Source organism: Brienomyrus brachyistius, chromosome 21 (genome assembly GCF_023856365.1).
Source record: "Brienomyrus brachyistius isolate T26 chromosome 21, BBRACH_0.4, whole genome shotgun sequence".
Taxonomy (NCBI): Eukaryota; Metazoa; Chordata; class Actinopteri; order Osteoglossiformes; family Mormyridae; genus Brienomyrus; species Brienomyrus brachyistius.
The window spans coordinates 1,430,453-1,449,154 of record NC_064553.1 but is presented as its reverse complement, the minus strand read 5'-3'; the positions used below and the strand labels follow the sequence as shown (position 1 = coordinate 1,449,154).

Genomic DNA, 18,702 nt, shown 5'->3' with positions numbered 1-18,702 from the left:
AGTAGATGTCTATGGCGGGGGGGGGGGGGGGGGGTGGTCGCTTTTACCTGGAGTCTGAGAATAGATACACCTGTAAAGGGAAGGAATAGAACAGCGCTTGTCCAGAAGACGTGACCCCTAATCCACGCACAAGCGGGGGGAGCGGCACTACATTAAGGCCATCATTAGGCCCCTCCTCCGCCAGTGCCGTCTGCCGCTGGTGCACGGCCGGCTCACTGAACAACGCCCCCGCCGCTTAGCCCCCGCTTTCTTATTTTAAACGAACATCAGCCCAACGTTAATCTGCCCCGCTCGCCCCTTTTCTGCAGGTTGTTTCCATGACCTCCACCGGGGGGGCTAATGGCTGCCGGAATGGGTATAAAGAGTCGTGGGAATGGCCGGCAGCGCCGCCCCGCTGGCTGCCCTGATTCCGCCCGCAGATCGTGGCGGCTGAGTCGCGCCTCCATCACCTGGCAGGTGGAGCCGTGCTGCGTTGTGCATTAGCTCTCATAACCTCCAATCCGATGGGGCCGTTAGGACTCTCTGGCTCAGTTGCGTGAGTATTACCCCTGAAATTGAACATTTGGGTGGAATCATCTCCGTTTAGTTGGATGGACACAAGATGGAAGCCACACTTATTTGCCATGATAGCAGGACGTAAACACTCCGCTGTTTGCCAACGTAGTGCACAACAACTACCCGCAGGCTTTAAATAACACAACTTAGTAAAAATCCTTTCACAAAGCAGTAATTAATTACACTGAATTACATTCCATTCTCGCAGTCATTACCAAAGTTATTCGCCACTGCTTTACTCACTAGATTTAATCGGTTCTCAATCAACAATCAATGAGCACTGGAGCTTAAAGGAACAACCTTTTACGCCGGTGATGTAACGGCAACCGACATTTTGGTTCAAGAGGCTAATCTCTCCCACAAAGCTTTATTTGATTTAACGGTTAATTTCTCTTTCCGTATCTGTGCCCCAGACGCTGATACAGTGATGAAGGACCGTGTGACTTTACTTCATTTAAAGCGTAAGTAAAAGCGCTGCTGGTCTTTGGCACTGCGCTTAAAAGTCATTGATGATTATCCGCCTAAAACACGGACAAACCCTGTCCGGCGCGTTATTAATCGTCTGCTAGAGCGCAGTTTATGTATTTTGTCTTAAATGGACGTCAAATGTGGATTAACGCCATAGTAAGTTAAGGATGTGAAGGTCATTCATAAGAACCAGCTAAAGTTAACCGGCAACTAATGTAAACTGGCTAAAATTATTGTGTCAGTTAGTCTGTCAGTCACCTGAAACAGTGATAGTTACGCGGTAAAATACTGGAATCAGTGAAAGTTACACGGTCAGTTACCAGTAATAGTGAAAGTTACCTGGTCAGTCACCTGAAACTGGAAGTTATCAGGTAAAATACCGGAAACAGTGAATGTTACCTGGTTAAATGCCAGAAACAGTGAATGTTACCTGGTTAAATGCCGGAAGCAGTGAATGTTACCTGGTTAAATGCCGGAAACAGTGACCCTGCCTCTCCAGACACCTGCTGCTACTTATATAACAAACACTGTTATCCTTCTCTCTAAATACATCCGTGTCAAAGTATAACTGTGTTGTTTTTCTGTATTAATGAAAAAGAAAACACGTATTACATGAACTCCTTACCGCTGGTCAGTTATAAGTACATGGTATGGTGAGGTGTCCTATTCGGAATGCACGTGCACTTGAAGGCGTGCTCCTTCAGCACAGTGAACGAACTTGGTGAAAGCTGTCATGGCAGCTGGGCCCTGTGAGCTCGGAATGCCTGCATGGTGCCTTCACCCATCATGACTGGAGCTCCGCTCTTTCTCAGCCCAGTCAAACAGGTCTGGCCTGCAGCCAGGCTCTCGCTGAAGCTAGACGATGCTCCCATGTGAGAGGTGGACTGTTAGCCGACAGGACTGTCTGTTTTCACAGGTGTACAGAGATTGGTAATTTGTGTGGACCAGTGGATGGAAATGTTATTCTTTTGTGGTGCTGTGGGTCACCTCCCTTTGTGTGTCCCTTGTGGGTGCACAAGTGTATATATTCTTTTGTTTTGAAAGTGCCTTGCTGAACAAAAACATGACTGACAACAGACAAAAACAAACTTGTGTCCAAACACCTTCAAATTATGTTTTATTGAGTACTTTCTTTTACAACATTTTACTCTGAAAATCTACTTTAAGTTAGGAAAACCTTTTGAGCTCAAATATATTTCCACCCCATTACACTATGAATTTGTCACTTGGTGTGACGACCCTGTGGTTAACATAACGATTCCTCCCTAGGACCACAGTCACAATGGAAATCAATAGAAGTACTTACAGATACATCAAAGTTGTATTTATAGAGTTCAGAGGGTAAGGTGCAGACTGTTGCCAACTCAATACAATCTTACTAAGAACAGCTACAAGATCACCCATCCAAATGAGTTTTCTCCATCTACAACAACTGATGACAATACATTTCCCTTATTGGATAACATTTACAGATAAAGATTCTTCTTCTTAATTTACATATAAAATAATTTACATAATTTTTGTTGATGAACGCAGGGTCCTTGACAAGGAGAGACGGACGCAGAACAGGCATGGCAGGATAAGACCTGGTTCCAGGAAGTGCTTCATAGGGAACTTCCTGTCCCCAGAGGAAGTGCTTCATAGGGAACTTCCTGTCCCCAGAGGAAGTGGCTGCATTCAGCTGTCCATCAGCCCATAAAGATGTTGCGTGGAGCTTCCAGAGGGTTCTCAGCACTGTGTGTAGCCATAATAAGTTTATAATCTTCATTAACTTAATTGGTTTTATATGACTGTGACCATAATTGCTGAAATAATTTTAATTTTTATATCCTTAAGTCCTTTTCCACTCGATTCCACGGAGTGGTACCAGACTTGGAGGGGCGGCTCGTCTCTGCATTCATTTTGTGCAATAAGTGACATTTACGTGTGACTTCAAAGTTACGCACAGCTTAATATCATAATGGCATAATTTGCTGTTACCCCAGGCAAAATGTAATTAAGAGCTCGCATATTTAGTACTGAAATTGTTTTCTCATTACCAAGTCATTCTCCATGTAAGTGGTTTTAATCCCGGCTGTAAAACAGATAAATTAGTTACATTTAATTAGACAACCAGGAAATACATGGCTTGGATTTATGATGGTGCGTTCAACAGATATGCAGCTAGGCTGGTTTTCCAGTGTAACAGGACTAGAAATTAGTGTCCTTTGGCTTCGCCTGGCTGCATTTTGGGTCTGATTTCCCTTGACATTTAAATAATTGTGTCATTTTTTGTTATGAACACTGGAGAAATGTCTCAAATGGGGATATATCTTCTTCACCGAAGGCAACACTAACTGATACTCGCTAACCAGGATAGGAGGAACAAACAGGACTGGCTATGTACAAAGCGGAGGGGATCCTAACTGAGGCCTGGTCTTGTGAGCTACAACACAGTAGAGAATAAGCCTCACGAAAAGTAGCTAATTGCAGAGCAGAAATAATAATCATTTTTTGAAGAGGGCAATATTCTCAGCTTTCATAGCAATATTTTGTGATCATTAATATGTTTGTGTTATCAGATGAAATAGGGGGAGTGTACAGTCAGTGCAGAAGGGTAAGGTTGAAGACAATGAGTTGCGAGACTGGGACAGTGTCCTGGATCCAGCTGATAGGCTTGGGTATGAGGCTGGGGGGGTCGGTCTGGCTGCCAGCTTGGCCACCGTCCTGTGGGGTCAGTTGGGCAGTGTGTCTAGGCCCAGTGACGCGGCATGCTGCTTGGCACGGAGTCGAAGGTTCTCAATGCTGGTGGTCTTGCTGTTGAGGCTGGGCAGACCACCTGAGGCCTGGAGCAGTGGGTTGTTCCAAACCTGCTGGGCATGCGACAGGGACTGGTAGTACGGCTGGCAGGGCAGCGAGCCCAGAGGCGCCGGCATGTTGACATTCATGCCCAGGTAGGGCACAGAGGAGGGCGTGCCCATGTCGAAGGACGAGTAGTGCACCAGGTTGTTGGTGGCAGCCATGTGCTGGCGAAACTGCTCCTGCAGACGGAAGAGGCTGAGCGGGGAGGAGGAGTATGAGTGGTTCTGCGCTATCCCACCATTTATGCCACTGGAACATGGGATGGCCGGAGAGCCAAGCGGAGAATCTGTGGGGCAGAGAGAGCGATGCGTTTGGATCACATGGATATGATTCTTGAATTGATGTATGGACATCAGGGTGGACCTTGGGCTTTAGGTTTCCACATGGTTTATCTTTAGTGTCCCTGAACAACATACTGCATGTTACCAGCACCATAAACATTATAAAACTGGATTTAGTTGTCAGTTGTTTTCTAGTTAGCAACTGATTATTATTTTTTTGCTTGCAAAAGCCAGGTGGTGATGTTCTGTATTCTTGACATAATGCGACACAAGTTGACAGTGATTGTGGATAGAGGATTTTCACTTTCCCATTCGAATACGCATGCATCTATATGCGTGGATATAAATTACGCGTGTGACAGGATAAACCCCAAATATGATGAAAGCGCAACACTGATTATCACTTTTGTGGAGCATCGTGAGTGATCTGGATGGGCGGCTCCGTGGATGGTGGAGCTTCCCTACCTGCTTTAGGGCTCAGCCTTTTGCAGGGCGGTGACTTGTGTCCAGGCAGCAGCCCCTTGTCCCCCTTGGGTTCCTCTTCCTTGTCTGTGTTGTCCTCTGTGGCCGATTCGCTGCCTGACTGCTCGGCCGAGGTGACGTTAACCTCCACGCTAAGCTCTGCCGGCAGGGGGTGCGGAGGCCCCTCTGCCTCGGAGGGGGACGAGGTCGAGGAGGGAGGCGTGTGGGCGTCGGACGTGCCGGCGGCAGGAGGCTCGCCCTTGACTTCCTCCAGTGCGCCCTCCGTGACCTCCTTCTGCTTCTGCAGCTGCTCCTTCTGCAAGCTGCGTTGCTTTTTGCGGAACTTGGCACGTCGGTTCTTGAACCACACCTTGGGGGAAAGACAAGCTTTGGAAGTAGGTTCAGGCTGATCGTTACAAATGTTTAAGGAAAAAAGGGTCCCTTTTTAAATCATGTCTTCAGTTATACTGAAGCATGACAGGGGATTTTCTCTGGAGGGGGGAAAGGGGCAATAGGAGGGAAATGAACAGCAACAGGTTCTGAAATGGTCTTGTCTGTCTGTCAGACCCACAACTTATGAAGTGATTTTACTGTTCGTCTTTTGCAGTTATAATGACATTTAGCCCAATATCACATTAAAATGACAATAAACATAAATTACCATTAATGAGCACAAGTATCGCTTTAGATAACACGCAGTTTTTTGGATGAGATCTCTCCTGTAAGCGATGTGTCCATGCAAGGGTTAATTCTGAGTATAACGAATTTACTGAAATGCGAAAAAAAAAATTCTGTGTATCACCCACACGGTTTCGGTTCCTCTTTACGTAGCCTGGCACGTTAAATCCGTTTAATCCCGTAAAGCTTCCCTCCTGGATCGCTACATACCTGGACTCTGGCCTCAGGGAGGTTGGTGCACATGGCCAGGCGCTCCCGCATCACCACGTCGGGATAGTGCGTCTTCTGGAAGGTCTTCTCCAGGGCCTCCAGCTGCTGAGCGGTGAACGCCGTGCGGCTGCGCCGCTGCTTGCGATGCTGCGATCCGTAGCGAGCTTCCAGGATGATGTCTTGAAATGTGCAGCCGTTGGAATGGAAAAAAAGACGATGGCCAGTTTAACGAAGGGGTCTGAATTGTCATCCCGCTTTATCCATTTATACTCTATCTGTATCTGAGTGGGTGGCGAAAATATTGATTGAATCTAAAGATACGCTCTTAAAGATTATTGAAGCGCGCTTTAAACAACTGCGTTTTGGTTTATAACTTAATATTTTGCAATGTCATTAATAACATTTCTTATAAGAGTATATAATATGCCCCAGTTGTTTTGGTGTTTGGTGATTATTTTTAGAACATGAGTACACATTACAGCGCGCGTGTGTAAAAGTCTGTACAGGTACCGCGATACGCTCCCGTCAGGAGCATCTGCTTCATCTCTGTGCTGGCATCCCTGGCAGGGACATTCTGTTGTACCTTAGTGAGACCTATCGTTCCGGGGGTGTGCAATGTCTCTTACCAGCCAGTCTCTCGGCCAGGGTGAGCGCGTGCACGGAGGGCCGGTAGTCGGGGGCGTGCTGGGCCTGCTGCGCGGCCTGCTGGTGGAGGTTGTACATTGCACTCAGAGAGTTCATGGCGTGCAGAGAATAGCCGTTAACCCCGTAGTGCTGCATGTCGGCCGTTACCTGGTGAGAAAACGCTGCTTTAGAAAGCAACAAAGCGCGTTTGAAATACAGTCATCCTTTAATATCCCTTCCTTTAGTCGTGGTCCACAGCAGGGCGCTGTACTTGCGTTTATTAAACGTAGTTATAAGCTTCTAAATGTGGCTTATTGTTTGATCTGTAAGGTGTGCTGACAACACCAAAAGCAACTCGTTTGATGATTAATAGAATACCAACGTAAGCATTTTTGTTAATGTTGAAATTAGAAAGCAATTTGTCATCGGAGCGGCGTAACTGCTTTTTAGACAAATTATGTTTACTGTTGTTAAACCGCCTTTATATGTCATTAAGCAGGAGGGGAAAGTGATCCTTGCCGACAGCGGTTTCAATTTACCAGACCCAAGACAGTCTTCAATTCACAGTGTTAATCTTCTTTGTAACAAATAGATCTTGTGCCCAGTCGGTAGCTGGTACATAATTAAACGCCTTTATTTATATAATGTTATGTGTACTCTGGGGGAAACGTATCTTTTTAAATGCCAGTGTACTAAGTGTGATTCGTTCAGGATTCCCCTAGTTGTATGGTGCCTCCTACTGGAAGCCCGAAGGTTCATTCGACCTCTTCTCTTTTCAGAGCTCGCTGAATCTGTCCCATACTTATCAGTACAAACCAGTCCCCCGTGAACCGTCCTTTATTCTGCTTTCAATGTAATGTCAGTGACCTGCGTGTAATATTGCCCGTTTCTGCTTAAACTGGGAACTGTCGCCAATTTAAGTAACTCCGCGAGTTTTGCGGACTCCGCAGTGCCAGAATAATGCTCGCTGATATTTCCTGAAAAATCAACGCCTCTCATTTACAGTTAATATAGAGCTTTTTCGTTAAAAAGGGAAGTAAGACGGAGAACTTAAATCTTGTCTCAGACAATACCGTTATCCATTAACATCCAATTATTGCTTAGCTGAATCCATTAATTACACAGGATCCTAATTGGGATAATTACCTCTCTTTAAGTTAATGTAGTGTGACTGGTGTTTTTTGTGAGAATTTAATCACTGCATATCCGTTTGATTGTGGTTGCGCAAATCCCCTTGATAACATTACTTATAAAATCAATGCATTAATGAAATGCTATTTGAAAATCGTATTAAGCTCAGCGTAAAAGCGGCTATCGCCAAAGACATGGTGCCAAAATGAAATCAATGCTGGCATCACGCCTGCGAGAAATAAAGTGTTTTACAATAGGGCCATTACGGGCAGCGAGTCCGGCAATACATACATCGGGATACACGGGGCATTGTAGAAATCTGTGTTTCAGCACTTAAAACAAAATGTTTGTTTCAACCGATAATATATTTTTAGTTTTAACTTCGGAGTACAAAATTACACGGGTAGCGTATTAAAAATAACACTAACGTCGTCGATATTTAAATAAGTATTTAGAAAAAAAATGTTTTATTTAATAAAATATCATTATAGAAAATCGCATCTTCTGCTAGTCTGTATCCTGGAGTGCGGTACATCTAAAATGGGTTTAAGATACAGATGTTAAAATGTGTAGCTGCGGGTCATTGTTACATATGCATTACTATTGCGGTTCTTGGCAAGAAGAAATATCTTGGAGCTCCAATCACTTGGACTGTTAGAAGACCGGGAGGAAAATGTATAAATCTTCAATGTCCTGTCCGTCAGGTGTCTGGGGACGGCAGCCTGGGAGAAAGGCCGGGGATTGTGCCTTAAATCGCAAAATTGTAAAAAAAAAATCTGGCTTTAACGGAATACATTTATGTTTCATGCGCGTTTCCCTTTTATTTAAAGATTTTTTTTTCGTTAAATTACATTAAATCATTGTTTAAATTATGTAGTATTTCATTTTATTTTTACTTAGTTTTTTAAAGATCTGTTTTTTTTTTTTTTTTTTACAACGGTCAGAAATTAAAGCACATTTCGTCCATCGTACGCTATTAAAATAATTAGAATTTATGCACTAACTTGGTGGAAGTGATGATATAATTCTGGTTCTTCAAACAGGATTAATATACTATATATATCCTAAGGTAGAAAGTCTTTTATTTTTTTTATATTAAAATATGTATTTAATTCAGCTTTGGTCCCACAAGGAACTTAACATTTAAATAACCTCATTTGTATTAATTGGCATATTTTCCAGTTGCAGGTGAAAGATAATTACAAATGTCCCACGGTCACTTAAATGGGTAACAGAAAATGACACTTTTATGTGGATATGCGCGAATTGATGTCCTGTAATACTATCATTACATGTCATTTAGCGTAGGAAATACTTGTAAAATATTTTTGCGTGTGCAGCAGATGCATATAAGCGTTTAGATTGTGTCCATCTTTATTAATTCAATGTTTTATTTGGGAGGCACGCGGGTTTCCAGCACAGTCCCCAGGGTTATCGCAGGGCGCTCCCGTTTCAACAATAGCCAGCATTTGTGTGCCTGAATTTAACAGCAAAAATGTCAGCAGAGGTTAGGGAAATTAGGGCAATCGCCTGAGTTAAACACAACGGGCAAAGATTATAGGGAACAAGGGAAAATGATAACCTGGAAATCCGGACACTCCAATAAAATGCATTTGAAACAGCACAGCTACATACAAAAACAGGCAACTGGCTGGTACTGGGCTGTTTTGGCTTCATTTATAAGAAAACCACGTCGCTGATATTATGCTAATTGAATTTTAACCTGTAATTGCACGTTCACATATTTTCAATTAACTCTTAGTGTCCACAAATTGACTCCACTGGTCCCTCTACTGCTCAGTAACTGAAGTATATTTTAGTGTTTAATTTACATGACTGTGGGACGCAGAGGAATTGCTCTTTATTATCACTATCAAAATTATTTATAATATTACTAATAGTTATAATTACGCCAATCGTAAATATTTTGATTTGATTTTAAGAATGTGTATTATTATTGTTAACAGCGTTTATTTCACCTTTTAATTACACGCCACTTATCGGTATTAATGTGTTTACAAACACTGAGTTGCGCAGAGGTTTGCCTTTTTAAATATATATAAATCCATTCGTGATTTGAAATGCTTTGCCAATGAATATGCGTGATTTAAAGTGCTTGGCGCGTGGTGCCAGACACGCCGCTATTTTAATGCTCTCTGGCATTTCCTCTTTGAGCTGTACAGTATGGATAGTTTTCACGGATTTAATGTGCTGCCAAGGAACGTTTTGGGAGACAGTGAGGCAGGGGATCTTTTCGGCGCAGAAGTCCACTTTTGAAAATGTGTATATTCGTCTATGTGAGAGAGCTGTGCGTTTGAATGACACCCGCGGTGCCCATTTCTAACCTATTAAGTCCCGGCAATGTCTGATAAATGTGATCATAGCGCAAGGGGGAATAGCTTAATTCGCTTGGACAGAAGGTACTTTGCCAAACATTTACTTTGCTCCCTAAGTATTTGAGTTGAATAGGATCCGTTCTCCCTCTTTTTCTCGCGGCCCCCCATCCCATTGCCCGAGGCCTGCGCGTGGCTAAGATGTATGGGATCTCTGCTGTAAAATATGCATGTTGATCCCCATTTGGGGTCTCCGTCTAATGGAGGCGCAAATAGGTTTCGACTGCGGGGCCCCTCATTTATCATCAGAGCTGACACAGACGTACAGTGGACTCTATTACACCGGTGTGTGTGTGTGTGTGTGTGTGAGAGAGAGAGAGAGAGAGAGAGAGAGACAGAGAGAGAGAGATTGAGTGAGTAAGTGTGAGAGTGTGTGTGGGAGTGTGTGTTCATGTGCGCAGCCGAGGAGCGCGTGAATCACTCCAGCCACATACAGGCAACATTAAAGGAAAAAGACGTGTAACAATTCACTACTTTCACATTTAGTCTAAGAAGTCTGAAGAGATGATCAAATAATATTGACAAGGGGAACTAAGACGAGATCATATTGATATTTAACACAAAAGGGCACATTATGAATGTAATGTGTCCGCCATTGTTGTCCATTTATCCATCCATACTTGCTCTGGGCGCTGTCTGTATGCCCCAGGGTGCAGCCAGCCGTGCTGTTCGATTATTAAAGCGTCATTATGTAAATTGGCATGGATTTACAGTGCAAGTCTTTGATCTGACTAAATTAGGAAAAATGTTATTGTTAAGGGGCCCCGTGGCCGCGGGCGACTCGGCGGCATATCTGCTGTTAGCGTATTTGTATTCTGAAGTGTCAATGGCAGCCAGGCAAGCGCGTGATTAGTGATTTCCAAGGGAAAGGGGCAAATGTCACCCTCATCGCTATCAAATTAAATGCTTGTCGTCTTTATTGATACAATTAGTTACAGTCCATCATTTTATAAAACGAATGTGCTACGTTTCCTAATCCAGTGCTCAGTCGTTACATAACAAATAATTTAACAATTAATAATATTTCAGCATTTACGATAATAATTTGATCGTGCCATGGCTATTGTCTCTCCTTTAATAGCTGGAAGTAGTACTTAGAAAATGGGTTACGTGTCATCCCGTCAACACGCTGAACAGGGACAATGTGACAAACTTCTACCACCACGAACCTGTGAAACTTTTCCTACAAGAAATTTATACAATGTTGTAATTTTTAAGATAATTTGCACTTTATTAAAATGCAATTTACCAAAAATGCCTCAATGAAGGTCATTCGAATACCAAGCCGAAGTAGTTTTAGAACCGATTCATAATTGTATTACTTCACTTATACCATTTGTTGTCATGATTTATGTCCTGTAATAAAAGCATTTCGGAAAAGTAATAATAATATTTGTGCTATAATTATACAGCTATAATGTATAAGCAGCAATATGTTACATATAAGTTTCATTTGCGCGCTGTTTATTTAAGGTGTCCGACGTAGGTCTTTGGCATTTTTAAAATAAAAATATACATAATATGTCGAAAAATATCAATAATTCTGCCGAATAAAAAATCCAGCACTTTACCACAGATAAAATGTATGCGTCGTATTTTTAGTAACTTTTCTCTGTCATGAGAATTAATAAAATTGCCGTACTTTATAAGACATTATATATAAACATTTGGGTAATAGTTTTATATTAAATTTTTTATAACACAAGATTTCTTAGCGTGAACTCGAAATCAATACCCATTAAGAAAGCAACCTTTTTGTTCTAAATACTTTCTAATTAATTAATAATTTATCCGAGAGAGGATTTCTTGCATACCTTTATAACAGCATATTTGATAAAACTTCATTATTTGAAATCTCATTTTTACCTCTGCTTAGGTTATCTATCAGGGGAAGTAATCCAATAAGTTCTTACCTGCTGAAACTCTCTCTTCTCGCCGCTCTCACTTCTGTGCTGTTTGTATCCTTTTCTTATGCCGAACGTCGCTCTGGTAATAAACCAGTGGGATTATTTTCCTGAATTATTCCTGAATGTTCATTCGCTTTTACACGTTGCCAAGTCCATCCAGAGCAGCAGCCTTTCAAGCTTTGCACTCTGATGTTGTGCGTTTCTCTATCCGGTGGTTTTGCGCGTCGCAGAGGACAGGAAACTGCCATCTATCGGCCTTGGGATTGAGGAAGGATTTTAAAGAGCGCTTCGTGAGGTCATGCTAGCCTTCGAGTGGTCCTTTGCTCTGTCAATCAAACGAGGGGGGACATTTTCCTCTCTTCTTAGACGTCTGCTCCATACCTCTGCTTAAGTTCTTAAATCATCTGTTTGTAAATACTGATCTCAGCGACATCCCCGAAGATGCTACTAATGTAAATTTGCATTTACGAACGAAATTAAGTTACCTGCAGCGTACACGCGCGTTAAGCATCACTTTGAGAATTCTGTGTAATTCCTGGGTGTCGCAAATGTTCTATTTCAAGTTAGACTTTCAGTTTACCAGGGATGTACACTTGCAAGATGTATGCATTTATGCTGTAAATCATCTAACTCATTGTTTTAAAACGTAAATATAAAATTGTACATAAATATACAACAAAAATAAACAAAATATGTAATTATGATATTAACAAAACTGATTTTAATTTAAAGAAAAATATCATCTTAAAATATTGTGTAATCGAGGAATAACATTCAGTCTTTTCGGTTTAAATTATTACGCATCATGTACAAGTAATATCGGGTTATGTTATGTTATGTTATATAAATGCAGAAGTTGTATGCATAATTGAAACCAAGCCTCACGTTCCAAGTGTTCTGTTTGGGACAGGATTACATGGTTCCCCAAAAGTGTCCAACTAAGGAGCAAGCATTTCTAATCTAACCAACTTTTTTTTCGGCCAACACTTTTAACGGCGTCACAACTTTTTTTGCGGGTACCTGTGCGTCATATGATAAAACGCGGCGGATATCAATCTAATAGATTTGTTCTGGGCGATGCGATCGCGTTTGTCTTTTATTCGGTTGCATCCTTCACGAAGAGGTAAATGTAAAATATATCATTTTGTAAACAAACCTTATTTAGATATTTGCAGAGTTATTTGGTTACATTTGTCATTGTTAAATTCAGGTATATAATGTGTATATACATATATTGCTATTTGGTAGTTACATGGTTCCAGGTCTTTAGTGTATAGTGAGCTGAATAACTCATGCGTGCGTTTTATTTGCTTTTCGGCTTTGTCATGCCATCGCAGGAGAAAGCGCGGTGGAAGGCCTTTAGAGAGATCGTTAATAGATGCCAGGGTAGTGCCTTTAGAATCTCTCCCGGCCCTGAAGGATTTAGGATAGGATTGGGGAGACAAGACGCCATTTCAGCCTCCAAAACCCCCTGTCTTAAAATGACTGCTGGTAAGAGGATTAAAACAATAATGCCGTTCTTTTCTTGAAGGGTTTTTCAGAAAAGATTTCTTCTCCCGAAGCAAAACCGTTTAGGTTGGAATTAAGGGCAGCGAAAAGTAGCCTTTTAATGTAAAGCTTGCATATTTTGTTGAAATTCTTCTAGAAGAGAGGCAGGGTGAAAATCTTAAACTGAATTATATCTTTGGTCGCGATTTTTTTTTTCTTCTAGAGGATTTTCTCTTGCAGACAAAACATCAGATGCAAGGCAGAATATTGCCGTATTCACCCCACGCTGCGTCCACATGTCCTTCCGGCAGGAAGGCTGCAGAGGACCTGGCGGTCGGATGCTGCAACTTTGTTGTCATAATATGAACAATGTTTCTAGGGTAACAGTCCTTCACAGTCATTTACTGCTTTAAAGTATTCAGGGTTGACCGCTAAAACGCATATAGTTTAAGGTGCACAATCATCACAATGGCAGCTAGGTTAAGGCGTATAGGTTATAGGTAATGTGCACGGTGGTGGTGGCTCGCGACAGTCCTGCAAAATTAGCAAGTGTAGACCTAAACCAAACAAGCAAGTAAATAAATAAAAACACACTAATAAATTTTCCAATACTCTTCACCGCTCAAATTATTACTACATTCTTTAGTGTATAGCAACCTGAATAACTCTTACCCTTCAACTATGGAATATAAATCCCGCGCTTTTACGATCATATGTTATGTTATGTTATGTTATGTTATGTTATAATTTGGATCCTGCAAGCTGTAATAATAGTTTTATAGTAATTTACGCTTAATATTTGAACATGTCGTTTTCTCTTTGCTACTAACAGTAACAAAATAAACAAAAGTAAAATGAACGGTGTATTATTATTATTGTTATTATTACTATTATTACTACTATTATTATTATATATTTTATTATATAATTTTGTTACGTTAACAGAAATACAAATTACTCGCATAGAGTAGCAAAATGGATCGTAAGTTTGACAGCTGGTTGGTCAACTAAGCGAAGAAAACATCGGTAAAACGGTAAATAAAACTCCAACAGGTTGCGTGAATCGCGACACGGAGCCTCGATGTACAATCATTTCCTGAATATATGTATTTATATTGTAGTACCAGCCCAGGTACGAAAACTCAAAGCGGTAATAAAACATTAACCGGAGAAATATTTGCAAGCAAAATATATTTAGTTATATATTAAAATTAAATATCCTTACCCTTTGGTAAGATTTTATTATACGAGAGATTTTTTAACAAATAAAAGAAATATGTAAGAATGGAAATAAACTTACTTTAAATTGAATAAATAAAATCAATGCCGTTAAAAAGCCTGTTTATCAGCATCTGCGATTTTTGACAATCGTTACTGTTCTTTGTACATGTTAATTTAATTTTTACAGAAAGAATTAACGCATTGCATTCAGCAATATAAGTGAAATAAAATACTATAATACATTTTATATGTCTGTATGTGTATTTATAATGGAATACATCATATATAAATGTATTATATATACGTTTGCAGTCGCAGACTAAGTGAATGGATTTTTATACTGTCTTTTTCAGCGATTTTGCTGTTTGATATTTTTATCATTGCCAAAAGTTTTTCTGTACTGTTTGTTCGTATTGGAAGTTTGTCATTCCTCACAACCAAAATAGTGCTGCTGTCCGTCATTTGTCGTCCCCATATATCACTGAGTATTTGGGTCTGAGAGAGAAAGGGGGATTAACTTGTGAACCGATGGAAATAAGAACTTAAACGGGAGGTAAATCTGGCCAGTGTCTCTTTGTGGGAACCGTTTCTTAAGCAATTAAAGCGAGAAGGAATTCATCTCAGCGCCTCTTCCTCAAAGCAGCTTTCTGCGGGACTTAAGGCGGAATAATGTCCAGCGCATCTGAAAGGTTTAAACGCGAGTGTCAGTCGGGTTGCTGTTAGTGTCTCTGCTGCTGTGAGCCCCCCCCTCTCCGGTTTATTACGATTTTGTTTCGTTCTTTGTTTTACTTTCATCTTTGACTTTTCTCGTTTTTGTGCAGTGAGCACAAACTTTTCTGTTGCGTTGCTGATTTTAAACATGTTGTTTTGTTTTATTGGGAACATTTTGGTATTTTCACAGAGAGAAATGGACTGACGCCTTTAGAATAAGGCTTGATATTCTCACTAGCGTAGTATTATATTAATACCCTTATAAGCGCTATGGAAGGCAGACGGGCAGGGGCGCGTCAGCTGAAACTTCAGTGGACGCTTGACCAGATCCCACTATCTTTGCCTTTTAACGCAAGACAGTCCTCATGCAAACGAGCTGGAAAAATTGGCATCCTCTCACCGACTTCGAAAGAAAATACTGTGTGCCTGTATGTATACATAGACATACACACACATACACTAAGGTACCTCGGAGCCAGCTAATGTTGGTCGGTAATAGCTAATTAATAGTCCTAATGATGTTTCTGCAACTTCATGAATACATTACGTTTGCAATCCAAAAAGCTTTAGCCTTTCAGCCTCCATTCAAGGGTATTCCAGCATCTGCTCGTTTAAGGGCAATTAATCATTTTGATGTATGGTTTAAAATTGACTGCTTCCTGGGGACCTTTTTGACAAGAATAACAAAGCAATTTGCCAGGAGCCTCTCTTAGACATGTTATTAGCGGACCCTTCATCTTACAATTTTTTTCCCTTCCTTCACCGAATTAGATACCTGCTTTAAAGGGACCGGCCCTCTCTTTTAATTTTCACCATCTCTCCTTGATTCCCCTCAAATCCCTTTATTCATGACAAGAGCCCGGGATCTCCCCAGTAAATCTCTGCACGGAAAGTTTTTACCTGCGCGCAATGTCAATTCCGTTTTAAATCTCTCTCTGTCTTTCTTACTCCAGCACCGGGCTTTTCTCACGATGAGCGCTGGACGTCAGCGTACATGCGCTCTCCAGGCACCTGCTATTTAATTTACCGTCAGTAAATAACCATCTAAACGTATAAACTCGCACACGGGAATCCATCCTAAAAGGCCGGACGTATTCATAAAGCGCGATAGATTAGAATTAGTTAAAATACGATTGCTGTTCTTTCACGTATATTATGATAAAAGCTTTTTAACTTGGTTGGTCTTGGGTCCTTATAATCGAAGCGAAAAGGATTTACAGAAATTCCGCGTATATTGTGTTCCATAAGCATGTTTTATGTCTGTCAGTAACGTGCCAATTCAGAAGTATTTTAGTCAAATTTACCCCACCATTTCTCGACCAGTTCAGCCGTAATTGATTATTTACTTTAAATATATGCTAACTGCTCCTCTATCTCCTGTCCCATTACTTATCGTGTCAAGTCGCCCGCAGCTGGATAAACGGACTGGATCATGCGTGAATTAACGAGCTTCAAAGGTAAATGCAAAATATGAACTGCTATCGTTTTATTTATTTTAAACCTGCGGACGCGTTTTCGATTAATTTCTGGGTTGTAAGTAATAGTTAGGAGCAACGTAGAGTGTGACGGTGCGCGATGGAGTCAACCTGTATTTATGATCCGTATTTGAGATGCTGGTGTTAAGCGGGGTCTTACATCGCGGCCACAGTGCAGCCTGTGTAGTCCAGAATGGCACGATCAATACGTGTTAAATGGGTATTAATGGCCTTTGTAGAACAGAAACGGGCGATGCAGTATTAGTGAGTAATTCAGGCAAAAGAAACGGGAGGTGTTTCAATACGCCAGTGCATTGGCGCAGCATCAATAACTGGCGGCGCTGTAACGAGTACCCTTCGCCATTGGTCAAGTTTCAATGATTTTACCTGGATTAGTTCGAAGTTCCTGCCAACCCCCAGAAAACATAACTACGAAATCTGTTAATATATGTTTTAATTTTGCAGCGTTTTGCCATCACTGTATCCTACACAGTGTGCGCACTTTTTAAAATGTCCAGTGTCGTTTTTATTTTGTGTGGCTCTGGTGTTGTTGTATGTTGTTCTCCCAGTGATCGAACTGTGTGGTGAGGATTAACTGGGACCAGTGACAGGTTCAGCAATCTCCCCATAGCACAGGCCGCCTGTTGTTCTGATACAGTTTACATTGTACCTGACTGTATTTCACAGCCACCTGTCCACACAGACTGATGTTATTTGAACAATTTTAACTGTCCTTGTGGCCCAGTTAACCCACTGTGCCCACCTCTATCACATAATCCAGTTAACCTACACTGCTCCCCATCACATGATCCAGTTTACCTACTCCACTCCTCAATCACATGATCCAGTTAACCTATGCCACGCCTCCATCACGTGATCCAGTTAACTTATTCCACTACCCTATCACATGACCCACTTCCCCAACGTGATCTGTTTAACCCGTACCACTCCCTCAACATGTGATCTGGTTGACTTGTACCTCTCCCCATCACATGACCTGGTTAACATATGCTACTCCCCCAGCATATGATCTGGTTGACCTGTGCCTCTCCCCATTTCATGACCCAGTTAACCTACACTGCTCTCCCATCAAGTGACTCGATTAACCCACTCTCTTGCCATTCACATAACCCGGTTAACCTATGCCAGTCCGCTGTCACCTGACCTAGTTAACCCACTTCTCCACTTTTCTGACAAATTCTTCTCCCTCATCCTTCTTTGTCACTTTGGTTTTCCCACACCTCTACAACTAGTTCCTCTTCTTCTACCCCTCCACTCCTCCCTCACTCTCTCCGCACCCCCCTCGCTCCCTCGCTTTTCTCTTTCGCCTTTGGCTCGATCCCCAGCACAAGGGCCTCCTTTGTCCTGCCCTAATCCAGAGGCAACACAGCTTTAGCAACATGGCAGGATAAAAGCCTCATCAAACCACAACTTTATGGGGGCAAATCTTCTCTAATCCGTCGCTTTATCTAAACAAAGCCCCTCGTCCCTAATCCGCCATTGACTCAAAAATAAAAAAGAATGAAAAAACAAGGGGGGGGGAAAATTGGGTGGACTTGGGTTTGAACCGGGAGTGAGCATCCAAAGGAGTCATTTTGCTAAGGGGGCTAACTGCTTTTGACAGGCTTTCACCTCCAGTAAAAAACACAATTCCCAGGGTGCCGAAAGGGAAGAGAGAGAAGGGAGGGTTAGCGTCGCTAGTCCCGGCTGAGAGGTGAGGCAACATCGCCAGTGAAAGAGATTACGGTCAAATTTAAGATGGCCATCTACGCCCATGCATGCCATTTGCACAGTGCAGCTCCTGTGTTCCTCAGAAGTTTCTTGCCAATGCTCGTGTCTGCCAGGCCTGGTGCATTCTGGGTCCTTTTCTTTGGTCCCTAATTATGCTGAAATCTGAGCCTCTGTTAACCTGCTCGCTCACATGAACCTTGTTTGTCGATAGTGCTGATGCTCACGTCTGAGTTGTCCTGGTCTCTGTCTCTGCTGAGAAGGCCAGGAACGCCCTGTCGCACAGAGCCATTTCAGCCGGCGTGATTTTCCTTAAGTTTCCATAAATCATGTGAAGCTGTTGAATCGGTCACTTGTTTTGTTCCTGCTGTAGACGCAGGATGTCTTCGAATGCTGCCTCCTTGGAAGCTGTGGCTCGTTACCCACCTGGAAAGGAGCTCCAAAGACCAGCAGGTTTGGCCGCAGTTGAGGGCGCTGCTTGGCCCGGATGGCCGCTAATTATTTGTCGTTCCTGGTTTATGTAGCTGTA

General features: G+C 42.0%; 1 protein-coding gene and 1 long non-coding RNA gene across 2 annotated transcripts; one reads left to right on the top strand and one right to left on the bottom strand.

Moving 5' to 3' along the window:
• Nucleotides 1–396: 396 nt before the first annotated feature.
• LOC125717137 (uncharacterized) lies at nucleotides 397–2,691 on the top strand. Its single transcript, XR_007384480.1, has 3 exons — nucleotides 397–535; nucleotides 969–1,016; nucleotides 2,560–2,691. It is a non-coding gene; the product is annotated as an uncharacterized LOC125717137 (long non-coding RNA).
• LOC125717136 (diencephalon/mesencephalon homeobox protein 1-A-like) lies at nucleotides 2,124–11,786 on the bottom strand. Its single transcript, XM_048990110.1, has 5 exons — nucleotides 11,557–11,786; nucleotides 6,122–6,287; nucleotides 5,496–5,674; nucleotides 4,611–4,977; nucleotides 2,124–4,150 (listed from the first exon to the last, which is right to left on the bottom strand). The coding sequence occupies exons 2-5, from the start codon at nucleotides 6,273–6,275 to the stop codon at nucleotides 3,738–3,740; spliced, it is 1,113 nt and encodes a 370-aa protein (XP_048846067.1). The 5' UTR covers nucleotides 6,276–6,287; nucleotides 11,557–11,786; the 3' UTR covers nucleotides 2,124–3,737.
• Between the last annotated feature and the right edge of the window lie 6,916 nt (nucleotides 11,787–18,702).